The sequence below is a fragment of the Colletotrichum chrysophilum genome (assembly GCF_026319265.1).
Source record: "Colletotrichum chrysophilum strain AFK26 chromosome Unknown scaffold_69, whole genome shotgun sequence".
NCBI lineage: Eukaryota > Fungi > Ascomycota > Sordariomycetes > Glomerellales > Glomerellaceae > Colletotrichum > Colletotrichum chrysophilum.
In genome coordinates this window covers 19,110-37,511 of record NW_026517356.1, presented here as the reverse complement: position 1 = coordinate 37,511, position 18,402 = coordinate 19,110, and the positions used below count along the sequence as shown (strand labels likewise).

Genomic DNA, 18,402 nt, shown 5'->3' with positions numbered 1-18,402 from the left:
GTGAACAGTGAGTGAGCTTCGAGTCCCGGAAAAGGCTTGAACACTCGTACACTTTGGCCAGTTTTGGCGTTGCAGAGATGGACAGTTGCTCCGTCAGCTATAGCAATACAATTTCCATCGGACGAGAACATCAATGAACTGACTTGCTTGAAAGAGTAATCAAGGAAGCGGGGTAATGGCTGTGTCCACTTATTCACCGATGCTATCCGTTATTAGCTTTGCCGAAAGATGACGGATGATGGCTTCACTTACGAAAAAGCTTTTGTAGGGCGTTTGAACTGAAAAGCCCGGTCTGCCTTCCAAGCTTGCCCGTTGTTTCACTCGTATCGGATGTTGATGTCGACTGGTTCACATATTGACACCAATTATCACGATCGAGCTCCCACAACTTGGCAGTTCTATCACCAGCTGCAGAGACGAGCATTCCACCATCCCCTCTTAAGGAAAGCGACTGAAATGAGCCGGCATAGCTTCTGATGATTCGAACATTTTGGCCTGTGGATACGTTCCAAAACCACACCTCACTAGCAGCCCGATTCGATAGAAGCTGAGTGCTGTCGGCCGAGAAGACTATCGAGGAAACCTTTCCGCTTTTGATCGAGACACGGCACGTTTCTGTCTTGAGATCCCATATCTTGATCGTGTCATCTCTAGAAGCGGAGGCAAGGCTTCTATCGTCGCCGGAAAAAGCCAGTGCTTTCATCCTTCCCGAGTGCCCAGATAGTGCCTTCTCACGGGCAAGGCTCTTCGTATTCCAAAGACGTATCTCGCCCCTCGTCGATGCTGCAGCAAGAAACTCTCCGTCATGAGATAGCGTGCGAATATGACTATCCACGTCTGAGATATCTTTGCGATAAGTTTCTCTCTTCAAATCCCAAACCTTTACAGATTTGCCCAAGGAGCCTGAGATGAACGAGGTCCCCCTGTTGGCCACACAGATGACAGCGACCGCTGTAGTATGACCTGTGCGTTTGCCTTTGGATTTTCCTGTCAATACATCCCATAGCCTTATCTTGCCGTCTTGTGACCCTGAAATGACTGTGGTCCCATCTGCCGTGAACGCCACAGAGCACACTTTGCTCGAATGACCTTCAATTCTTCGAATCTTTTCTCCTGTGCCGCTATCCCAGAGCTGGATCATCTTCGAATCATACGAAGGGGCAACCATTGTTCCATCGTGGGAGAACGTAACTGGCGAAACAATCGTGCCGTTGATTTCGAGAGATTGCAGACATTCACACCAATCACCTTGACGTGCTGTCAGGATCTCAGCCCCACGCAGCTCCTTGTCTCGAAACAAGTTGCCTATAATGCTTCGCTTCGGACTGAACAACAAAGCGGAATGATACAGTTGGAGAGGGTTATTCTCAATTCCCGATCGAAAGTAAAGCATAACTCGATACGCATCATACACAAGACTGAAAACGTCATGTGGGTCTGCCGGGTCAGACTTGTTCGTTGGCTTGAAGAATTAGCTGAGTGAAGTTGATCAAGGTAGAAAACTCACCCGAAATGCTTTCAAAATCTTGACCAGGCCTTGTATACCTTTGGATATGCCTCGAAGATAACACAAAGCCTCGATCCAATGCAGAACGTGTTTCTTCAGAAAGTTGCCAACAATATGCTGTTGCAGATTGTCCATGACGCCGGCTTCGATGAAATGCTCCGTCCAGAAGAGGCAGGCGTATCGGGCAGTTGCCAGCGGGTCCTTCGTAGAGCTGTCAGCTCTGGATATGGCGGCACCGGAATGTTCAAGACCGTACATATCCCGTCGTAGTGCGTCTGACATGATTTTCACAAGGGCCGACAATACTGATCCGTGCTCATAACAGGCGGACCAAAGCATAGCTTTCTGGGCTCTTTCTTTCCAAAAGTCCTGGGCTGATTGGTGAACGAAAGAAATGACACGGTTCTCTTGAACAAGAAGGCCGCAGCAATCATCAACGGCTTCTTCCAGAGAGTTCTCATCTTTCTCAAGAAGAATTACCATTGCTTCCAAACTGAACCGCTCCCTGAGGATACAAATCGTAGCCAGTAGCTTGGCGCACAAACTCTCGCCTGATAGCTGAATGACTCGAGAACACATCCGGTCGTAGATAGAGTCCAACCCCGAATGGAACTCCTTCAATGATGCTATCGTGTGTCTGAATGGAACTGAGTTCTTGAGCTGTTGACATACTAGAGATACCCAAAGAAATGTGTTGTTCGCGTTGGCATTCAAGTAAGTAAAGATCTCGGCGTGTTTCGTGTCGTCGTATCCCTTCGAAGCTGCCAATTCGCTGACCTTTCGATCTATGAAGCTGCGCACTGCGCCAGAGACAGCTGGTTCGTTGTTCTCCAACGAGATTGTAATCTTGTCGCAAGCTGTCGCAAGACTATCTTTGATGTGTAGACAGCTGCGGCTAGAAACAATAGCTTTGCAAGTCGCAGAAATATCAATCAGAAGATCTAGAAGCTTGCCCAGCTCTTCCACACACTCATCGAGCGCATCAATGACAATTACTGCCTTGGACATTGCTCCGCTGGATATTATGTCCTTGATCATTCCCGTTAGTACATCCCAGCTGTTGGTGTCCTCAAAGACAACCTTTCCTCTTCTTTCATACTTTTCCTGAATCTGACTTATGCAAGAAGGGTTTCTAGATAAGAATGAGTACAGAAGCCCTCGGAGCACAGCATTTGCCGTGTTCAGTCGAGTATCGCCAGCCTCACAGAAGAAGTACACAGGTTCGTAATTCTGCTTCTCGAGCTCTTCGATGACGTCACATATGAGCATGGTTTTACCCTTGCCAGGGCTGCCTGTTATCCAGAGCAGTCTTTTCTCAGGCTTCCGATGCCATCTGTTATATTCTTCGTGGTCGAAAAACCAGTTATTCAGACCCGGAATCAGACCGCCCTTTGTTCTCACGATACGTTTCTTATCGTCGCCGGGATCGGTGGTTGACAAGTCGCAGAGAAGGCTGTCGCGTTGTTCGGAGGCTGTATAATAGGATCAATAAGCGGAAAACAATCCTTGCCTTTGGTGAACTTACACATGTTCATGACCCCAACCACGAATTGTTTGCCCGATCCGCAATTGTTGTTTTGATTTCCAGAGCCGACGTTGATGTGCACTCCTCGATTTGGAGCCATCTCCTCATCGAAATTGCCAGGCGACATGATCGCTTGTCATCGCCGCCGTACGTTGATGCCAAAGGATCGCGCAGAAGAGTAAAGTTTCGCCAAAAACCAAGATGAGGGGCTGTGGGAACGAGGCAAGGTAATGGCACGTCCATATCCTTCATTATGAGGTCTTATGTTGTCAGCGAGCATTGAGAGGGGAAACCATGGGGGCGAATCCGACACACCCGGCGACTATTATCGCCCATTGTTGAGCGGTTCGCCCTGTTGCGCGTAGATGGTGGATGGCAAAAAGATGATGCATGTAATCAATGAAACGCTTCGGGAATGTTGCCCCGAGTTTCTGGCCACTCTCAGTGGCCATATCCATCAGATCTTCAATTTGTTCTAGCACTTTTTCCACTTGAAGTCGGTAAGAATCGGGCTGCGCCACGCTACCGCCTGCTCCAACTTGGCACTGACAAGGCAAACAGATGCCTGAAGAAATCCGACAGCAGCCCAGTGTTCAGCTGTGGTGAGGCATTTTATGCAGCAACCGGCGCCCTCAATTTCTTCTCCTCGTAGCTCAGAGATTAGAATGATGCATCTGCAGGACTGCGAGAATAAACAGGTATGCTTTCTCACCCCTATCTACCTTCCGCTACTCCACCGCCACCACGATTATGGGTGACCTAGCTCAGCCCCAATGCCGAGAAGACTTCAAAATCGCTTTGGTGTGCGCATTGTCTCTCGAATATGACGCGGCTACTTTAGCATTCGACGAACTTTGGGATGAGAATGGCGATAGATTTGGGAGGGCGCAAAATGACCCCAACAACTACACGACTGGACGAATAGGCCGCCACAACGTTGTGCTCGCATTGCTCCCAAACATGGGCAAAACAAGCTCTTCAGGTGCAGCAGCAGCTCTTCGTTCGAGCTACACTGGCCTGAAGCTTGCTATTCTCGCCGGTGTCTGTGGAGGCGTGCCTGGATCAGGCGATGAGGTCGATGAGATGATACTCGGAGACGTCGTCATCAGCAAGAGCGTCATTCAGTTTGACCTGGGCCGCCAATACCCCGATAAATTCTCTCGCAAGGATACGATTCACGACAATTTGGGCCGATCGAATCTCGACATTCGCTCTTTGCTCGCTGTATATGAGTCTGACTTTGGACGTGGCCGACTTGAGCGTGGGTGCGCAGACGTTCTAGAGAAGATCCAACGAAAGGCGGTTAAAGAACGTCGCCGAACCCGCTACGGACGTCCACCACCATCTGAAGACACTCTGTTCAAGTCGGCATATCTTCACCTTCATCAGAATTGGGAGCAAACGGGTGTGGGTGCAGCAACAGCGGTGGTTGTGACGCGGCTGCTCGCACATCTTGCCGGGAGCTTGGGTGCGATCAGGGGCATCTTGTGCCTAGGGATCGTCTTGCCGACAGTGAGACCCAGTCTCCGCAAATCTTCATTGGGAATGTGGCATCTGGTGACACGGTCATGAAATCTGGCGACCGCCGCGATAAACTAGCTCAAGAGCATGGCATCATCGCTTTTGAGATGGAGGGTGCTGGAATGTGGGATCAGATCCCATGCATTATCGTGAAAGGTGTCTGTGACTACGCGGATAGCCATAAGAACAAGAAATGGCAACCGTATGCTGCAATTGCTGCAGCTTCTGTGACAAAGGCTTTGCTGGAGCGTTATATCCAGGAAGATAAGCCGCGGGATTTGGATTCTTCGTCTTCAAGTGGGGGAGTCGCCCGGCAGTTCAACAACACTGGCAACGGAACCCAGAAGAACAATTCCGGAGCAGGGAAGCAATACGTTGCGGAGACAATGACGTTTCACTGATAAAAATGTAGAAATCGGGGAAGAAGCAAATACTTAAGGCGCGGTAGCTAGCAATTTCATGGTGTTCAATGATGACGTCTGCTAAGACTTGGCCGTAGGTACTTGGACAAAGCAAAAAACTTGAAAGACGAGATCGCCTTGACTTTAATTACCAGCTTCTGTCTCGAGTGAGGGTTTCGTGTCATTGAGTTGGAATAATACAGACATCCAGAGAAAGCCAACAATTGGATGATGAGTACGGCGATTAACTGTCAAAGAAGAAGTCCAGCCGCTTGTTGCCCTCATCTGTGGTACGGTTTAGGTATGCTGCTTGTTCCTGGTCAGACATAGCGTTCCATCGATCCCGCTTAGATTTGTTCCGAAGAGTATAATACACCTTGGCAAAAGCGTAAGCAAAGATTGTAGCGACGGTGATGGCGATGAGGTTCTTGTTTCCACGGTGATAGTGAGGCTTGTCATCTTCGCGATAGATGTTGGAAGACGCGATACCAGACAATTGGATCGTTATGTTGTACAACGCGGCGCTGATTGCTCTAGTTCGTACAGAGTTCGAAAGTCGAGAGCACCAGCCGACGTGAGCCGCATGCGTTGATGGCTGACCGAGAATCATGAATGTGACAGCATATTGTGCCCATGGGGACAGGCTTTCGATGGAGGTATACTCGACAATGAGAAGAGGCAGCACCCAGACCTGTGACAGAAGGCCGATGATGGCGATTTGATGGAACCTCTCGGTGAGAAATGTGACCCACAGCATGTTAACTGCTGCAAATACCGTGACCGGGATGGCGAGGAGCGTGACGTTGAAAGTGCTGAAACCCAAGGCCTTCAGAGACAATGTGAGGTATGTCTTCGGCGGCGCTGTTGGAATTTCGAAAAGAATTCCAATGAGATAGATGGGCCATAGGTCGTAGTCTTTCAGACTTTTCCAGAGCATGCCGAGGGTTAGAGATTCGCGGTTGTGCATGTCGCTCTTCGACGGATCGTCCCGAAGAACGCGATTCACAATGATCTTCTCCTCGCGCTCCGTGAAGTAGCCTTTGGGGTTCCACCATGTCTTCGTCTGCGTTGGACCTGGGACGAGAAACAGGAAGCTGAGAGCGCCGATAACGAAACTGACTAAGGCCTCGATCAGGAAGAGCCATCTCCAGCCTTCCTTGCCGGCCACTCCGCGCATATGCAGAATGCCATACGCCATAAATGATGCGATAACGCCTGAGATAGAGTCGACGAACCAAAACAGGGCGAGACGGATTGGCATCTCGGTCTTCTTATAGAAATAAGACAAGTACAGAATGCTGTCCGGAATGAAGCCACCCATGAAGAGCCCGATCTTGAAGTTCACGCTTTGATTAGCTCAGAAACGCTTGCATCCTGTTGTATTACAAAACTTACAAGAAACCGACAGGCAAAAAAGCCGGCCCTGTTGTGCATAAAGAACTGTCCACCCGAAGCGAAACTCCACAGGATGATTTGGACAGGGATCCATCGATCAGGACCAAGACGCTTCCCAATCATCTGTGATGGAATTTCAGCTATGAGAAAGCCGATGCGATACATGTTCTGAGCATTGTTATAATCATTTGTGTTGATGTTGAGATCTTTGAGAAGGTTGTCGGCTGCGGCGTTGCCCAGGTTGCCTCTGTCAATGTTCAAACCGAAGAACATGACGAGAATCCAGGCGAAGATCCTAAGGTCGGTCTTGCGACGCACACGCTGCTCTTCGCGGTAGGTCCATCGTTCCTGAGGATCGAAGCGATGAACATTTTCGTACTCAGCTGGAGGTTGATAAAAAGGCGCTAAGTTGGGATCATCGAAAACACTACGTTCTGTCGCAATGGAGTCGAGGTCTCTGGGGGTGTTACGGCGGGTGAGTGCTTCCCAGAAAACAACTGATTTGGTGGTGTCCTGTGGCTCAGCGAGATCACTAATGTCTTCCTTCGGAGCGTCGACGTCGAATGAAGGCGTTTTGGCGTCGATGTCGTGGCTGCGAGGGGTCCTTGTTCCATCAGCAACGTCGATGGCGGAGGGCGCATTTGCACTCATGTTTGGTACTTCGGGGAGCGCGCGTTGAAAGCAAAAGATGATGAGCGATCACTTGAAGGATACAGCCATGGTCGGAATAGGCCTTTGCATTCGACTAAACCATTGGTTGTGAAGTCATCTATATATGAAGCATTGGCCTCTAATAATTGGAATCGGTCGACAAAACACCGAGTCAAACGCGCACATCATCGCCATTGAGTTCGACGTGCAGCTGTCTTCCACCCGTTGCTTGTTTCCAGAGACACCTCCTGTCAAAGTCTTCAATGACCCCGGAAAAGGTTGAAAGCCAAGATAAGCTTTTGGTTGGTTCTCGGCGTTCGTCAGCCGAGAGGCCATCACGACATTATGGAGACAGATGAGGAGCGAGGGGTCTACCTCTCACAGAACGACGGACAATTCCCCATGTGGGATGGTGCTTGACAAGAACGGGATACCACCCTCATTTCGCCTTGGCGTGTGACATGGAGGGGATGTGGGATCCAAATACGTCCTGTCACTTCCTTCTTCAAAGCTGGGCGCGATTCTCCATCAATGGTCCGACATCCCCGAAATCTTCGTGATGAGCGTAATCGTAGGCCTGGCACATGGGCGAACCGACGCACAATATCAGGCACAATTGGCGCAGTCGTCGCCCGGTAAATACTCTCATCGCAAATATCGTGAGGCGTTTCTTCCTTGTCTAAGCTCTTTATCCTAGTTTCAAAGCGTGCAATCGCGTCGCATTTCTACGATCTGACACCAGACACCCCGAAAGGCAAGTTATCATACAATTTGATACCTTTCTTATTTGTCTCAGGACTTTCAATGTCAAGATCCCACTTATCGGGAACTGAGAGCCCGGCATCAATATGATGCTTGTTCAGAAGGATCGAGATCCCGTCGCGGTACAGCCAAGGGTCGTTCGTTCTTCTCTGCCAATCTTCCAGCCTGGTCCTCAGCTCATCGAGTACATGCTGATGATCAGTATCCTTGGCTAGATTCTTCACCTCATTAGGATCCACTGTGAGATCGTACAATTCCTCCGCAGGACGGAAGAAGTAGTCTTTCAGCAGTCTTTGCCCAACCTTCTTCGGACTCTCTTCGGCATTGCGGATGTCTTCCCATGTGAGTGAGCCGTAGATATCATTGGCAAAAGGAAAGTCAAGTCTCCATGCAATATTGCGATGATACTTGTATCGTCTCGTTCGGATGTACCTCGTGGGCCAGTAATTCGTCGACTCATGAAAGGTGTGGGAGCCAAATACGTGATCCCATTCAGGAAGCTCCTGACCTTCACTGATTATGTCGAGGAACGACCGACCCGCGAGTCCCGCCTTGGGTACTTCCGAGTTTTGATCCAGAACCCAATCCAAGATGGTGGGTAAAACATCGATGTAAGACACCAGGTTGCGATTTACAGCCGGTGAAGATCTAGGCTGCTTGATGATGAGAGGGAGGCAGACCCCTGCATCGTAAAGAGTCGTCTTGGAGTTCAAGAAAGGAGGGCCATTGTCGCTGATGAAAATGACTAGAGTGTCATCGGCGAAGCCAGATGCTTCAAGCTCATGAAGGATCATGCCGATGCCCTGATCCAGACGGCTAATGGCCTCAGCATAGCCTGCAAGCTCATGTCGAACACCGGGTGTCTCTGAGAGGAAGCCTGGGACAACCATGTCGCTGGCATGATACTTCACGCTGTTTATCCGCTCGTCGACCGGCTCATCATTGCCAAAGCCGCCGCGGGTGCGATCGCGATGGGGGTCGTGATACCCAACGGTCAGTACAAACGGCCGCCCATCCTCTTTGGAGACCTTGAAGAACTCGGCCGCGCGTTGAGAAGACCACCACACATCCCTGGTCAGGCTCTCGGCCCTCCATTCCCAGGGATAAACATTGTCTGGGCCGACGTGGATCTTCCCGATAATCCCGGTACGAACGCCAGCCTTGGATAACAAGGCCGGTCCAGACTCAATGTGATCGAATGTCATGAAATGGTGTTTGCCGCTGTTGAGTCCGTACTGGCCATTCTGGTGGGTGTGGAGGCCTGTGTAGAGGGTCGATCTTGAGCCGGAGCAAGAAGCAGTGCTTGCAAAAGCTTTGTCGAACCGTGTACCTTCAGCAGCAAGCTTGTCGATGTTTGGAGTTTTGATGTAGGGGTTTCCGTAGCAGCCAAGCTGCTTTCCCAAGTCGTCTGCCACGAGCAGGAGCACGTTTCTCGGGGCCATCACTGAATGTGTTATTCCTGCTGTAGTTGTGGGAGGTGTGATCGCAGTTTCGTAACATTCAGTGCGATTCGCCTTTTGTAGAGAAGCTGAATCAAGGGCTCCATAGAATTCATTGCGCGGCAGACACAATCATTGCGCCATTGCTAGCTGGGACAGTATTCTTGACTCTGATTGATGCAATATCATTTTCCGTGTGCAAGATGCCGAACTTCCGGTGTTCTCGCATCGCAAATCCTCCTTATACCTCTTCTGGCAAATGCTTACATCTAGTGTTCGAAGTCACCTTTCCCATGGCCAAGCTCGGTAGTCGGAACCGTGGAGCTTCTGCATGCTATTTCGCCCTGGCGGAAGTTATCCACATATGCCAGTGGATATAGACATGTCGAGAAACTAGTGCATCACATCATCTCAAAGGTGCAAAAGAGCCAGTGACATGGAACGTGCTTGCCGGGGTATGAGCAGGCACTAGATATCTTCTTGTGATCCATCGCGTCGGATCTGACCATCACGCAATTATAGCTCGCCGGAATACTCGAGTTCAACCTTGCATTTGCTTTTCAACTCATCAATTATCATAATGGCGCATGTCTGCGGTCACCTTAGCTCACGGTGAGTCGAAAAAGTAGGAGAGGTTGATTTGAGTGTTAGCACCGCTCAAGTATCTTGCAAATATTTCGCCCGTCTTACTCAAAGAGCATAGCCGACAGCCAAATCCACTTCAGGCAGCCGTTTCTGAATACTTGCTGACCGAAAAATCCTACGGAAGCACGGCATGCGGCAATGCTATCCGATATGGGTCGTTGATTTCGGGTTCCTCAATGTCGTGATCAGTGTGACGGCATTCTGGCCTCACTGTGCAAGAGAAATGTGTTTAAAGCTTGGTATATCTTGCTTCAACTGTGGTTTTATCCTCGACGAGGCGCCAATCTTTTGCTGCTAACTTGTATCCCACGATGAAGTCTGCCCTTCTTGCCGCGGTTCTCTCTCTTTCAGGAGTCGCTGCTCAGCTCACAGGCCCCGTGGGTCCTACAACAGCCCTGAGTAAGAAAACAACAGAATGCAACATCCTGAATTACGGAGGTATCAGCGACAACTCCACAGATGTGGCAGATGCAATTGAGAATGCCTACAAGAGCTGCGTTCTCGTTCACGCTGGCAGCCGTCTCATTGTCCCAGAGGGCAACTATCTTATCAAGCGAACAGCTATCCTGTCCAATGGTACCAATTGGGCTTTCCAGCTCGACGGATTGATCACACTCGCTTATGGTGGCAATTGGACTGTCGATCATGAGTTGATCCTACAGGGGTTCGCAGGGGTTGAGCAGCTGAACGCGACAATCAACGGCGAAGGTGACGGCCTTTTCTTGCAGAATGGAATCACAATTATAAACGGTACATCTATTAGTCACATTGCATCGAAGTAAGACTGACTTCGGAAACAGCCGTCGACTTTGAGTTTTACTCACAAAACGGAAAAGGTGCAATTCAGGGTCAAGGGTACCTATACAGGAACTCGGGGAAGTACGCCATTTACCAATTTACCCGATGCATGAGTTCGAAGCTGACAGCGCTCTTCCAGCACGTTCCGTCCTCGACTCGTCCGCTTGATTTCCCCTATTAACACATCAGTCCATGATCTTATCCTCGTGGACAGTCCCAAATTTCACATTGTCTTCGACTTTGCTGTCAACCTTGAAGCCTATCACTTGACAATTCGAGGAGCGAACCTTGGTTCCTACGACGGGGTTGATGTTGTGGGAACAAACTACTGGATCCACGATATTGAGGTCTGTCCACTCGATCATGATTAAAGTTCCTTGATCTCACTCATCTTTTCAGGGTACCAACAGAGACGAATGTGTGTCGGTCAAAAGCCCTTCGAATCATGCCCTTGTCGAAAAATCTTGTATGCAATCAAGCCGGATCTGGAATCTCGATCGGTAGTCTGAATGTGTCGGCATCTATCGCCAATATTGTAAGCGCTTTACTGTCTGCGTGCTTCTTGTAGCTAACAGGCTGTAGCATGCTCGCAACATAAGCATCATCCAAGGCAACAACATTGCTTTCATCAAGACTTATCCTGGAGGGTCGGGTTATGTTACGAACATTACCTTTGAGAACTTCCGTTCCAAGGCATCCTTGTACGGACTCGACATCAATCAGTACTGGCAAAACACTTTTGAGCCGGACACTGGAGCGGTTGCGCTTAGCAACTTGATTTTCAAGAACTTTTCTGGTGAGTCTCCCGCATGAATCAACTACTCCGGTAGGTCTAACAACACCGCTCTCAGGATCCGTTGCTGATGGCGCCAAACGCCCTCCCTTGTACTTGATCGCCAACGACTTAACGTACGCCACAAACGTAACTGTCGAAGGGTTCAGCCTCTGGACGGAGTCTGGCACATATGTTGTGAACAAGATCAGCAACATCTTTGGCAACAGCGACAACTCGTACGGGGTAGGAGACGGCATAAAGTCACTCACGTCAAAACAGTTTCCAACGGCGTACACCAGCACCTACACAATCTCGACGACGCCCACTGGTTGGGCAATTCCTCCGTCGCCAACGTGGGCAGCGGCAAGCACGGGATATGGGAGTAAGTGAAGCTTTTCATCCATCTCGTGCGTGATATGCCTGCTGATATCCTTCACCTTGTAGCTGATGTACCGATCCCCGTGTACACCCCGGCTCCTCTTTGGAAGCCCGAAGGAGATTATGACAAGCATTATTGGGGATGATTCTAAGGTCTGGAGCATGTGTATTGATCGGCGCCTCTGGGGGTAATTCAGTTTGCAGTTGTCAAGGGTACAAAAACAATTGTACTGAAGTGGCGATTTACTCCGCATACATGTGTTTCCTCATTCGCATAATCTTCGCCGTATTTGTGTCTCGTCATAGATAGGTGGCCATTGTTCTTTATCGCGATCCACGAGTCAAACACAATGTTAACCCCGGAACTCCAGATTCCAGTAGATTGGTCTGAACAGCGATCTATCGTTTTGGCAGGGATAGCCCCTGAAAAGAAAGACATCATCCCAAAGGGCTTCGCGCAATTGAACTGAGAGACTGGTCATTGATCGAATCGCATCAAATCCTCGGAATATAAACATGCGATGCAAGTCCTGTCGTCAGTATTGTTTGTGAAGCTTTGAAGCTTCAAAAATCAGCCAATTTTCATGATATTTGAGCTTGATAGACGGTCGCCTCCCTGACTCGCGAGGGTAGCCACTCTCAAATCTGTCTTTTGTTCCTGCCTCTCTTATCTTGGTGTCAATTTTAGCGAGCTCAGGGTCCCCTGGCACTGATATGGCCGAACGAAGAACACAAAAGCTTGTCTCCGGGCTCATCCGAACACCTCGACATCTATGACATGCTTTCAGGCGAACATTTCTCTCTTTGACAACCAAACTCTGGGCTACACCTCGCAGAAAAACTCAAACTTCAGCATGAAGGTGGCTACCAGGACCAAACCCTGCGTCCTTTACGCCGTACCTCCTAGGGAGGGCCACATGCGGCCGGCACTTCAAATCGTCAAACACCTAATCACTAATGGATTCGACGTGACGATTTTGGGAACTCAGAGATGGAAGTCGGCTATCGAAGCAACAGGCGGACACTTCAGTCCTATCATCGGACTCTGGGGCACGTTGGACGATCCAGATCGTTGGCCAAAGATTGCGCACGCATCAGACTCTGCGGCCCGTCTTGCCGCATCACTTGATGGAGGTTTTGTTTCACTACTGCCCAGTGGCCTTGAGTCAGTTCGATTCGCGCTTGCCGGTATGCGCAGACGTCAACCGGATTGCGAAATCATTGTTCTTTCGGACACCTGCTTTTCTGGCACATTGGGCCTGAAGTTGGGGACTGACTTACCGGAAGGCTTCAACAACGGCGAAAAGATCAAGACAATAGGAGTCGGCGTGGTGCCGACATTTTGGTCGAGTGCTGAACGACCGCCGTGGGGGACTGGGCTGCCATTCGACGACAGTGAAGCAGGAAAGAAACGAAATACCGACATTTTGAGAAAGACATGGAACGCCGATGCGGAGGAGCGAGCACAATGGGTGCTGGGAATCATGGGCTGCTCTAAGCCCATTGAATCTCTCTACGACAACATCTCAACAACCGTCGAACACCCTTTTTGGGATGCGTCAACTATTTGTCACGACGTCACACTACAGATGTGTTCACCTAGTCTTGAATTTCAATCGACCGACTGGCCGAATCGAATCAAGTTCGCAGGAACTCTGCCAATCAAGCCACTGCCAGCAACGCTCTCATACCCAGCTTGGTTTGACGACATCATTTCGAATAGTGCTTCCTTGCATGGATTGAAGTCAGACAGAAAACGGATTGTGTTCGTGGCCCAAGGAACCGAGGTTCTGGACCATGGAGAACTTATTCTTCCCACGATAAAGGCTCTCTCTGAAAGCGATGACGTATTGGTTGTTGCTTGTCTTTGTGTTGCCGGAGCTAAGCTCGACACCAGCAGCTTGTCGAATCAAGTATTACCTCGCAATTCTCGGGTAGTCGACTATTTTCCCTATGATGCAATCTTAGCGCACGCGGACGTCTTTGTTTCGAACAGCGGGTATGGAGGTTTTCAACATGCGGTTTCCAACGGCGTTCCGATGGTGCAAGCTGGCAATACGTTTGACAAACCCGACATTGGCAGGAGGATTGAGTGGTCTGGACTGGGAGTATTCCTGGAAGATTCTCCTGTTACAGTCGAAGCTGTTGGCAAGGCCCTGACAGAAGTCCTGGTCACTGACAGGTACAAAACGAGAGCGGAAGAGTTGAGGATAGAGGCTGTAACATTCGATCCCCTAAAAAAGGTCGAAGACGAGATAATGGATTTGGTTGAAGAACTCAAGTGAAGAACGCAGGAGAAGAGACTCAAAGCCCACATCTATCTAGAGCGTTCTTTCACTAATTAATGCCGACACACTTAGTTGCCGAGAGGCAATTGCCTTAAATTCCAATCAATCCGTTTAAGCCATCAGAACGATTATTATTACCGCACACGAGAAGGCCAAACTTCTTCTTGATCACGATCTTGCCTAAGCTCTAGGGATTCAGATCAAGAAGTTGCCCTGCTGGTAATTATCGTACGATATTTGACCGTCACCCTCACATACTCTGGTGGACCCGACTGAGACGGACTAAGAAACCATGCGACCGAACTTGTCAAAATGCACTGTTTCCCATATCATACGGTCCTAAGTGAATGAAATGCTCATCGTACGCGTTGGAGAAGGGGATCTGTCGTAAGGTTGTTGCCGTGACATCCAGGGCGGCCCAGAAGGCCGACAATGCCGTTATTGAGGTAGCCTGGAAATACATCCGGTCGGGGTTTAAGACCGCGGGCGGGGACACCGAGCTCGGGATCCGGTCTAGGGCAATTGACTGTCGGACGGGGAGTGGAGCGGTCAGGGCAGTCCGGTTTCAAGCAAAGACGGCATTGGAATTGGCCAAGGGATCTGTCAGTGATACCGAAACCGAACGACCATCATCGCCATGGCTGTGTTCAAAGGAGTCGCCTGGAACGTGTCAAGAGCAGTGTTGTAGCTTGCTTGACGTGCGTCTCTTGAGCTATGGTTGATCTGCTTACCTGCCTCATTGCTAGACGGGGACGCGGCTGAGGAGATTTTGAAAGAAGCCTTATTTGATTCCCTCTCTTCATCTATGGCAGCTAGGATAAAACCAGTAGTCGGCCTATTTACATTTCTGTGCTTCTTTGCTGTTAGGTGAGCTGTACAAGGAGGGTTGGACCGACTTCTGCCCGGCATTGCCGTGGCCGCTCACTATTTCAGAGCTTAGCAAAGCACTTGACAGCCTATTTTTGGTAACTACAGCTCAGCGGCACTGGCACTGCCAAGCGCTAGTCATTGAAAATGTTGCAGGAGGTACGCTGAAAAAAATAGCTTAAGCTTTCTGACATTATTATTGCTGACTCGCCTGTATTGCAACAACTCCAGCAAGAAGAAAGAGTGGTCCAGCAAGAAGGGATGGCATTCTACGGCAATTCGTTGAGCTACAGTCAATACCGTACTGGGCCTTCATATTTCTAGTTGCGCATTTCGCCGTATTCGAAATTGTGAATTGCCTTCGCTCTCCATCACACTCATTTTTTTTACCCATCAGTCATTACAGTACAATGCATTACACCACAGTCATTACCCTCTCCCTCGTACTGGGAGCAGCTGCTGGGCCCTTCCGCATGCAGCCCCGAGCCAACGACACCAGCGTCAACAACAACACTACGTCGACGACCCCGCCCACCAAAGTTCCGTATGGCACTGTCATTAGCAGCTGTACCGTCGAGAATACCTTTGCCCTCACCTTCGATGATGGCCCGTTCAAGTACACTGATCACGTTCTCGACCTACTTGCCGAGGCTCAAGTCAAAGCTACCTTCTTCGTAACGGGCAGTCTCCTGGGCGATATCAGGAACGATGAAAACCGAGCTAGGATTAAGCGCATGCTCGACGAGGGCCACCAAGTCGGCCATCACACTTGGAGTCACGCCGACCTTGCCACGACTGACGACAAGGGCGTGGTTGAGCAGATGACCAAACTCGAGGATGCCTTCTTTGACATTATGGGGAATTGTCCGACGTATATGCGCCCGCCTTACTTCAGCTGGAGCGCTGCGACCCTGTCCATCATGAAGGATCTCAAGTACCATGTCATCCGTGCTGACATCGACACCAACGACTGGAAATACAACTCATTGGGGAACCTTACAGGCCTGGATCTCTTTGAGAACGGCGTGGAAAATGGCGGTACTCTTACTTTGTGTCATGATGTAAGTCAACCTCGGGAATCCGATAATGCTGAGAAACTGCGTATCTAACAAGCTGTAAGGTTCAACAAAACACCGCTGAGTTTCTGCTTCCTGAGATTCTTCGAGTTATGAAAGAGAAGAACTTGAAGGGGGTTCCTGTTGGCGAATGCCTCGGCGATCCCGAGGCCAACTGGTACAGGACTGATCGCATCCTTCCGGCTACGGCGCTATGAAAGATCTAGCGCGGCCAACTTTGTAGGATCAGTTCGGAAATTTCCCTAGTCAACCAAAAGAGAGCCTTATGATAGACGAATGCACATGGTGTTATTTTTGGTTGTGATGAGCCGTCATGTACCCTTCTATGAGAGGCCCGCGCACCTCCATCAGTGACATTGCTATGCATAGATGATCCCTTCTCTCATTCGACCTTGAGTGGCTTCAAATCCTCCGACTTTTCGTAGACACTCTTGCCTTTTCCATCCAGTACCTCCTGCACATAGTCTTGAAACGAAATGAACCCAATATCTGGATAAAGATCCTTCGTGTTCAAGTAACCCAAATACTTTGCATACTCGGGGGTGTTGTCTCCACGGATAGCCCAAGAATGCCAGTACTGAAAGCGGATCAGTTCGTAGAACTCTGGTGACTCCGGCCCCAGGTTCGAAGCCTCCATCTGAGCGACTCCGGCCTTGATTGCCTCAACCGATATCTGTTGACCGTTTAGTCCCGATGCTGCAATTATCAATTGAAGACAACTTACGTGGTTTCTCTTGACCTTCTCCCCGCTCATCTTCTCCAACAAGTCATACACTTGGTTCTGGGTGATCAACTCGTTGTAGGCAAAGACCATGTGATTCAACGTGCGGGGGTCTGCAATGATCCGAGCCACGTATGTCCCAATGTCACGCACGTCAGTGATAGCTGAAAGCATGTTTCCGTCCCCCCCAATTCCATCAGTTACCAATGTGGTTGCGTAATCGATACGACCGGATGCAAGACGCGGCAGCGTGATTTGGTACCACCAACCGACGTCGATTGCCGTGTATGGCAGGCGCACTTTCTTGACATGATTCAAAACATCCTCTTTCTATCATTCACGTTAGCTCCAGACTGATCTATTATGTTGCCGAGTCAGAGCGTTGAACCCACGATGTCTCTTAGCTTCAGGATGCCCTTGGGAGGGACTATGGTGGCGAAAAAGCAAGGAATAAATCGCCCGACACCAGCCGCTTTCGATGCATTAATCAGAGGAATCTGAGCCATCAGATTGCCAGCATTGATGGCAGAAATCATAACATCTGTGCCTTTGAGGATCTCCGTGAGTGCATCTTCAGGACCCTCAAGATTAGCGGCGACGATGTGGATGCCTTTTTTCTGGAGGTCCAGCACCTCGGGCTTTTGCATTGAAGCAGGACGAGTGAGAGCCGTGATATCCTGACCATGAGTTAGTTGCGTAAATTGTGAAGTTTTCGCAGGAATAACCAACATATTTGGGCTCGGTCGACTTCAGGAGGCCGTCGATGATGGACTGGCCGGTCTCGCCCGTCGCGCCGATGATGCTAACTCTCATGGTGAGCGGTTGTGTGACACTTTGATCTTGGGACTTTGCAGATTGATGCGATGACACCGATTGAGAAATTGGGACATCAGCGTGTATTTATCTTCACATTACTGAGCCATGTCATTTGAAAAAATGAAGTTCCGTCAATCGGCCGATACCACAGTCAACTTCTTGCCCTAAACTAGCTTTCGCCGCAATGACTGTTCACCAAACTTGGCGGCTCAAGCGTCGATCAGCACCCCGCTACTGAGACAGCGGCAATTCCCAAAGTCTACGACTGGCTGAATTTAGAGTACAGGACTAGGCTAGGGCCGTCGCGGATCAATAGACGCCTGCCATTGATGTGTAGAGTTATTTCTACGGGTTGATGTAGAGGTCCGTATTCCTGCGAATACGAACCAAATCGCACCCGTCTTTGTCCGTGTGTGGAACGTTGGCGTTCCCTCTGCTTGACGCGAAATGACTTTACAGCACCTCTAAGGGGATAAAACACGGTTGAAAAAGTCGTACAATTGCGCTCAACGGGTAGAACTGGATCCAAAGTGTACCAGAAAGTTGGCAGCCAATACAATACATAGTTCGTCTATTAGACGGGTACGCGTGCCGTGGATCGCGCGGAAGGCGGTCGTTTATACCTGCTACCGACTGCGCATTGGCCATGGCGATCCCACTCGCGGACTTTCATCTTTTCGCGGAGTCCGCTTAAGTCGGGATCCTGGCGGACAGCGACGTCCAAGGGGTTCTTGTAACGTGGGGCTCTGGAAACCGCTGTTGATGCGTCTGTTGAGTTATTTGATTTGACCTCGGCTAATAACGGGAAGCCCAACTGAATCATTATTGAATCAAATC

General features: G+C 49.7%; 7 protein-coding genes across 7 annotated transcripts; 3 read left to right on the top strand and 4 right to left on the bottom strand.

The window, feature by feature from the left end:
• Nucleotides 1–3,992: 3,992 nt before the first annotated feature.
• On the top strand, nt 3,993–4,954 carry COL26b_008104 (uncharacterized protein; the record flags this gene model as incomplete). Its single annotated transcript, XM_053180872.1, has 2 exons — nt 3,993–4,396; nt 4,528–4,954. The coding sequence occupies 2 exons, from the start codon at nt 3,993–3,995 to the stop codon at nt 4,952–4,954; spliced, it is 831 nt and encodes a 276-aa protein (XP_053035134.1).
• Nucleotides 4,955–5,198: 244 nt separating this feature from the next.
• COL26b_008103 (uncharacterized protein) lies at nt 5,199–7,000 on the bottom strand (the record flags this gene model as incomplete). The annotated part of the gene is made up of 2 exons (XM_053180871.1): nt 5,199–6,300; nt 6,357–7,000. The coding sequence occupies 2 exons, from the start codon at nt 6,998–7,000 to the stop codon at nt 5,199–5,201; spliced, it is 1,746 nt and encodes a 581-aa protein (XP_053035133.1).
• A 725-nt stretch (nt 7,001–7,725) lies between these two features.
• Nucleotides 7,726–9,204, bottom strand: COL26b_008102 (uncharacterized protein; the record flags this gene model as incomplete). The annotated part of the gene is made up of 1 exon (XM_053180870.1): nt 7,726–9,204. The coding sequence occupies one exon, from the start codon at nt 9,202–9,204 to the stop codon at nt 7,726–7,728; it is 1,479 nt and encodes a 492-aa protein (XP_053035132.1).
• Nucleotides 9,205–10,157: 953 nt separating this feature from the next.
• Nucleotides 10,158–11,805, top strand: COL26b_008101 (uncharacterized protein; the record flags this gene model as incomplete). Its single annotated transcript, XM_053180869.1, has 6 exons — nt 10,158–10,596; nt 10,647–10,725; nt 10,784–10,991; nt 11,227–11,440; nt 11,496–11,662; nt 11,719–11,805. The coding sequence occupies 6 exons, from the start codon at nt 10,158–10,160 to the stop codon at nt 11,803–11,805; spliced, it is 1,194 nt and encodes a 397-aa protein (XP_053035131.1).
• A 3,557-nt stretch (nt 11,806–15,362) lies between these two features.
• On the top strand, nt 15,363–16,225 carry COL26b_008100 (uncharacterized protein; the record flags this gene model as incomplete). The annotated part of the gene is made up of 2 exons (XM_053180868.1): nt 15,363–16,013; nt 16,073–16,225. The coding sequence occupies 2 exons, from the start codon at nt 15,363–15,365 to the stop codon at nt 16,223–16,225; spliced, it is 804 nt and encodes a 267-aa protein (XP_053035130.1).
• A 185-nt stretch (nt 16,226–16,410) lies between these two features.
• COL26b_008099 (uncharacterized protein) lies at nt 16,411–16,923 on the bottom strand (the record flags this gene model as incomplete). Its single annotated transcript, XM_053180867.1, has 2 exons — nt 16,411–16,701; nt 16,753–16,923. 2 exons carry the CDS (start codon nt 16,921–16,923, stop codon nt 16,411–16,413), a joined length of 462 nt encoding a protein of 153 aa, XP_053035129.1.
• A 200-nt stretch (nt 16,924–17,123) lies between these two features.
• Nucleotides 17,124–17,562, bottom strand: COL26b_008098 (uncharacterized protein; the record flags this gene model as incomplete). Its single annotated transcript, XM_053180866.1, has 2 exons — nt 17,124–17,426; nt 17,479–17,562. The coding sequence occupies 2 exons, from the start codon at nt 17,560–17,562 to the stop codon at nt 17,124–17,126; spliced, it is 387 nt and encodes a 128-aa protein (XP_053035128.1).
• Nucleotides 17,563–18,402: the final 840 nt, after the last annotated feature.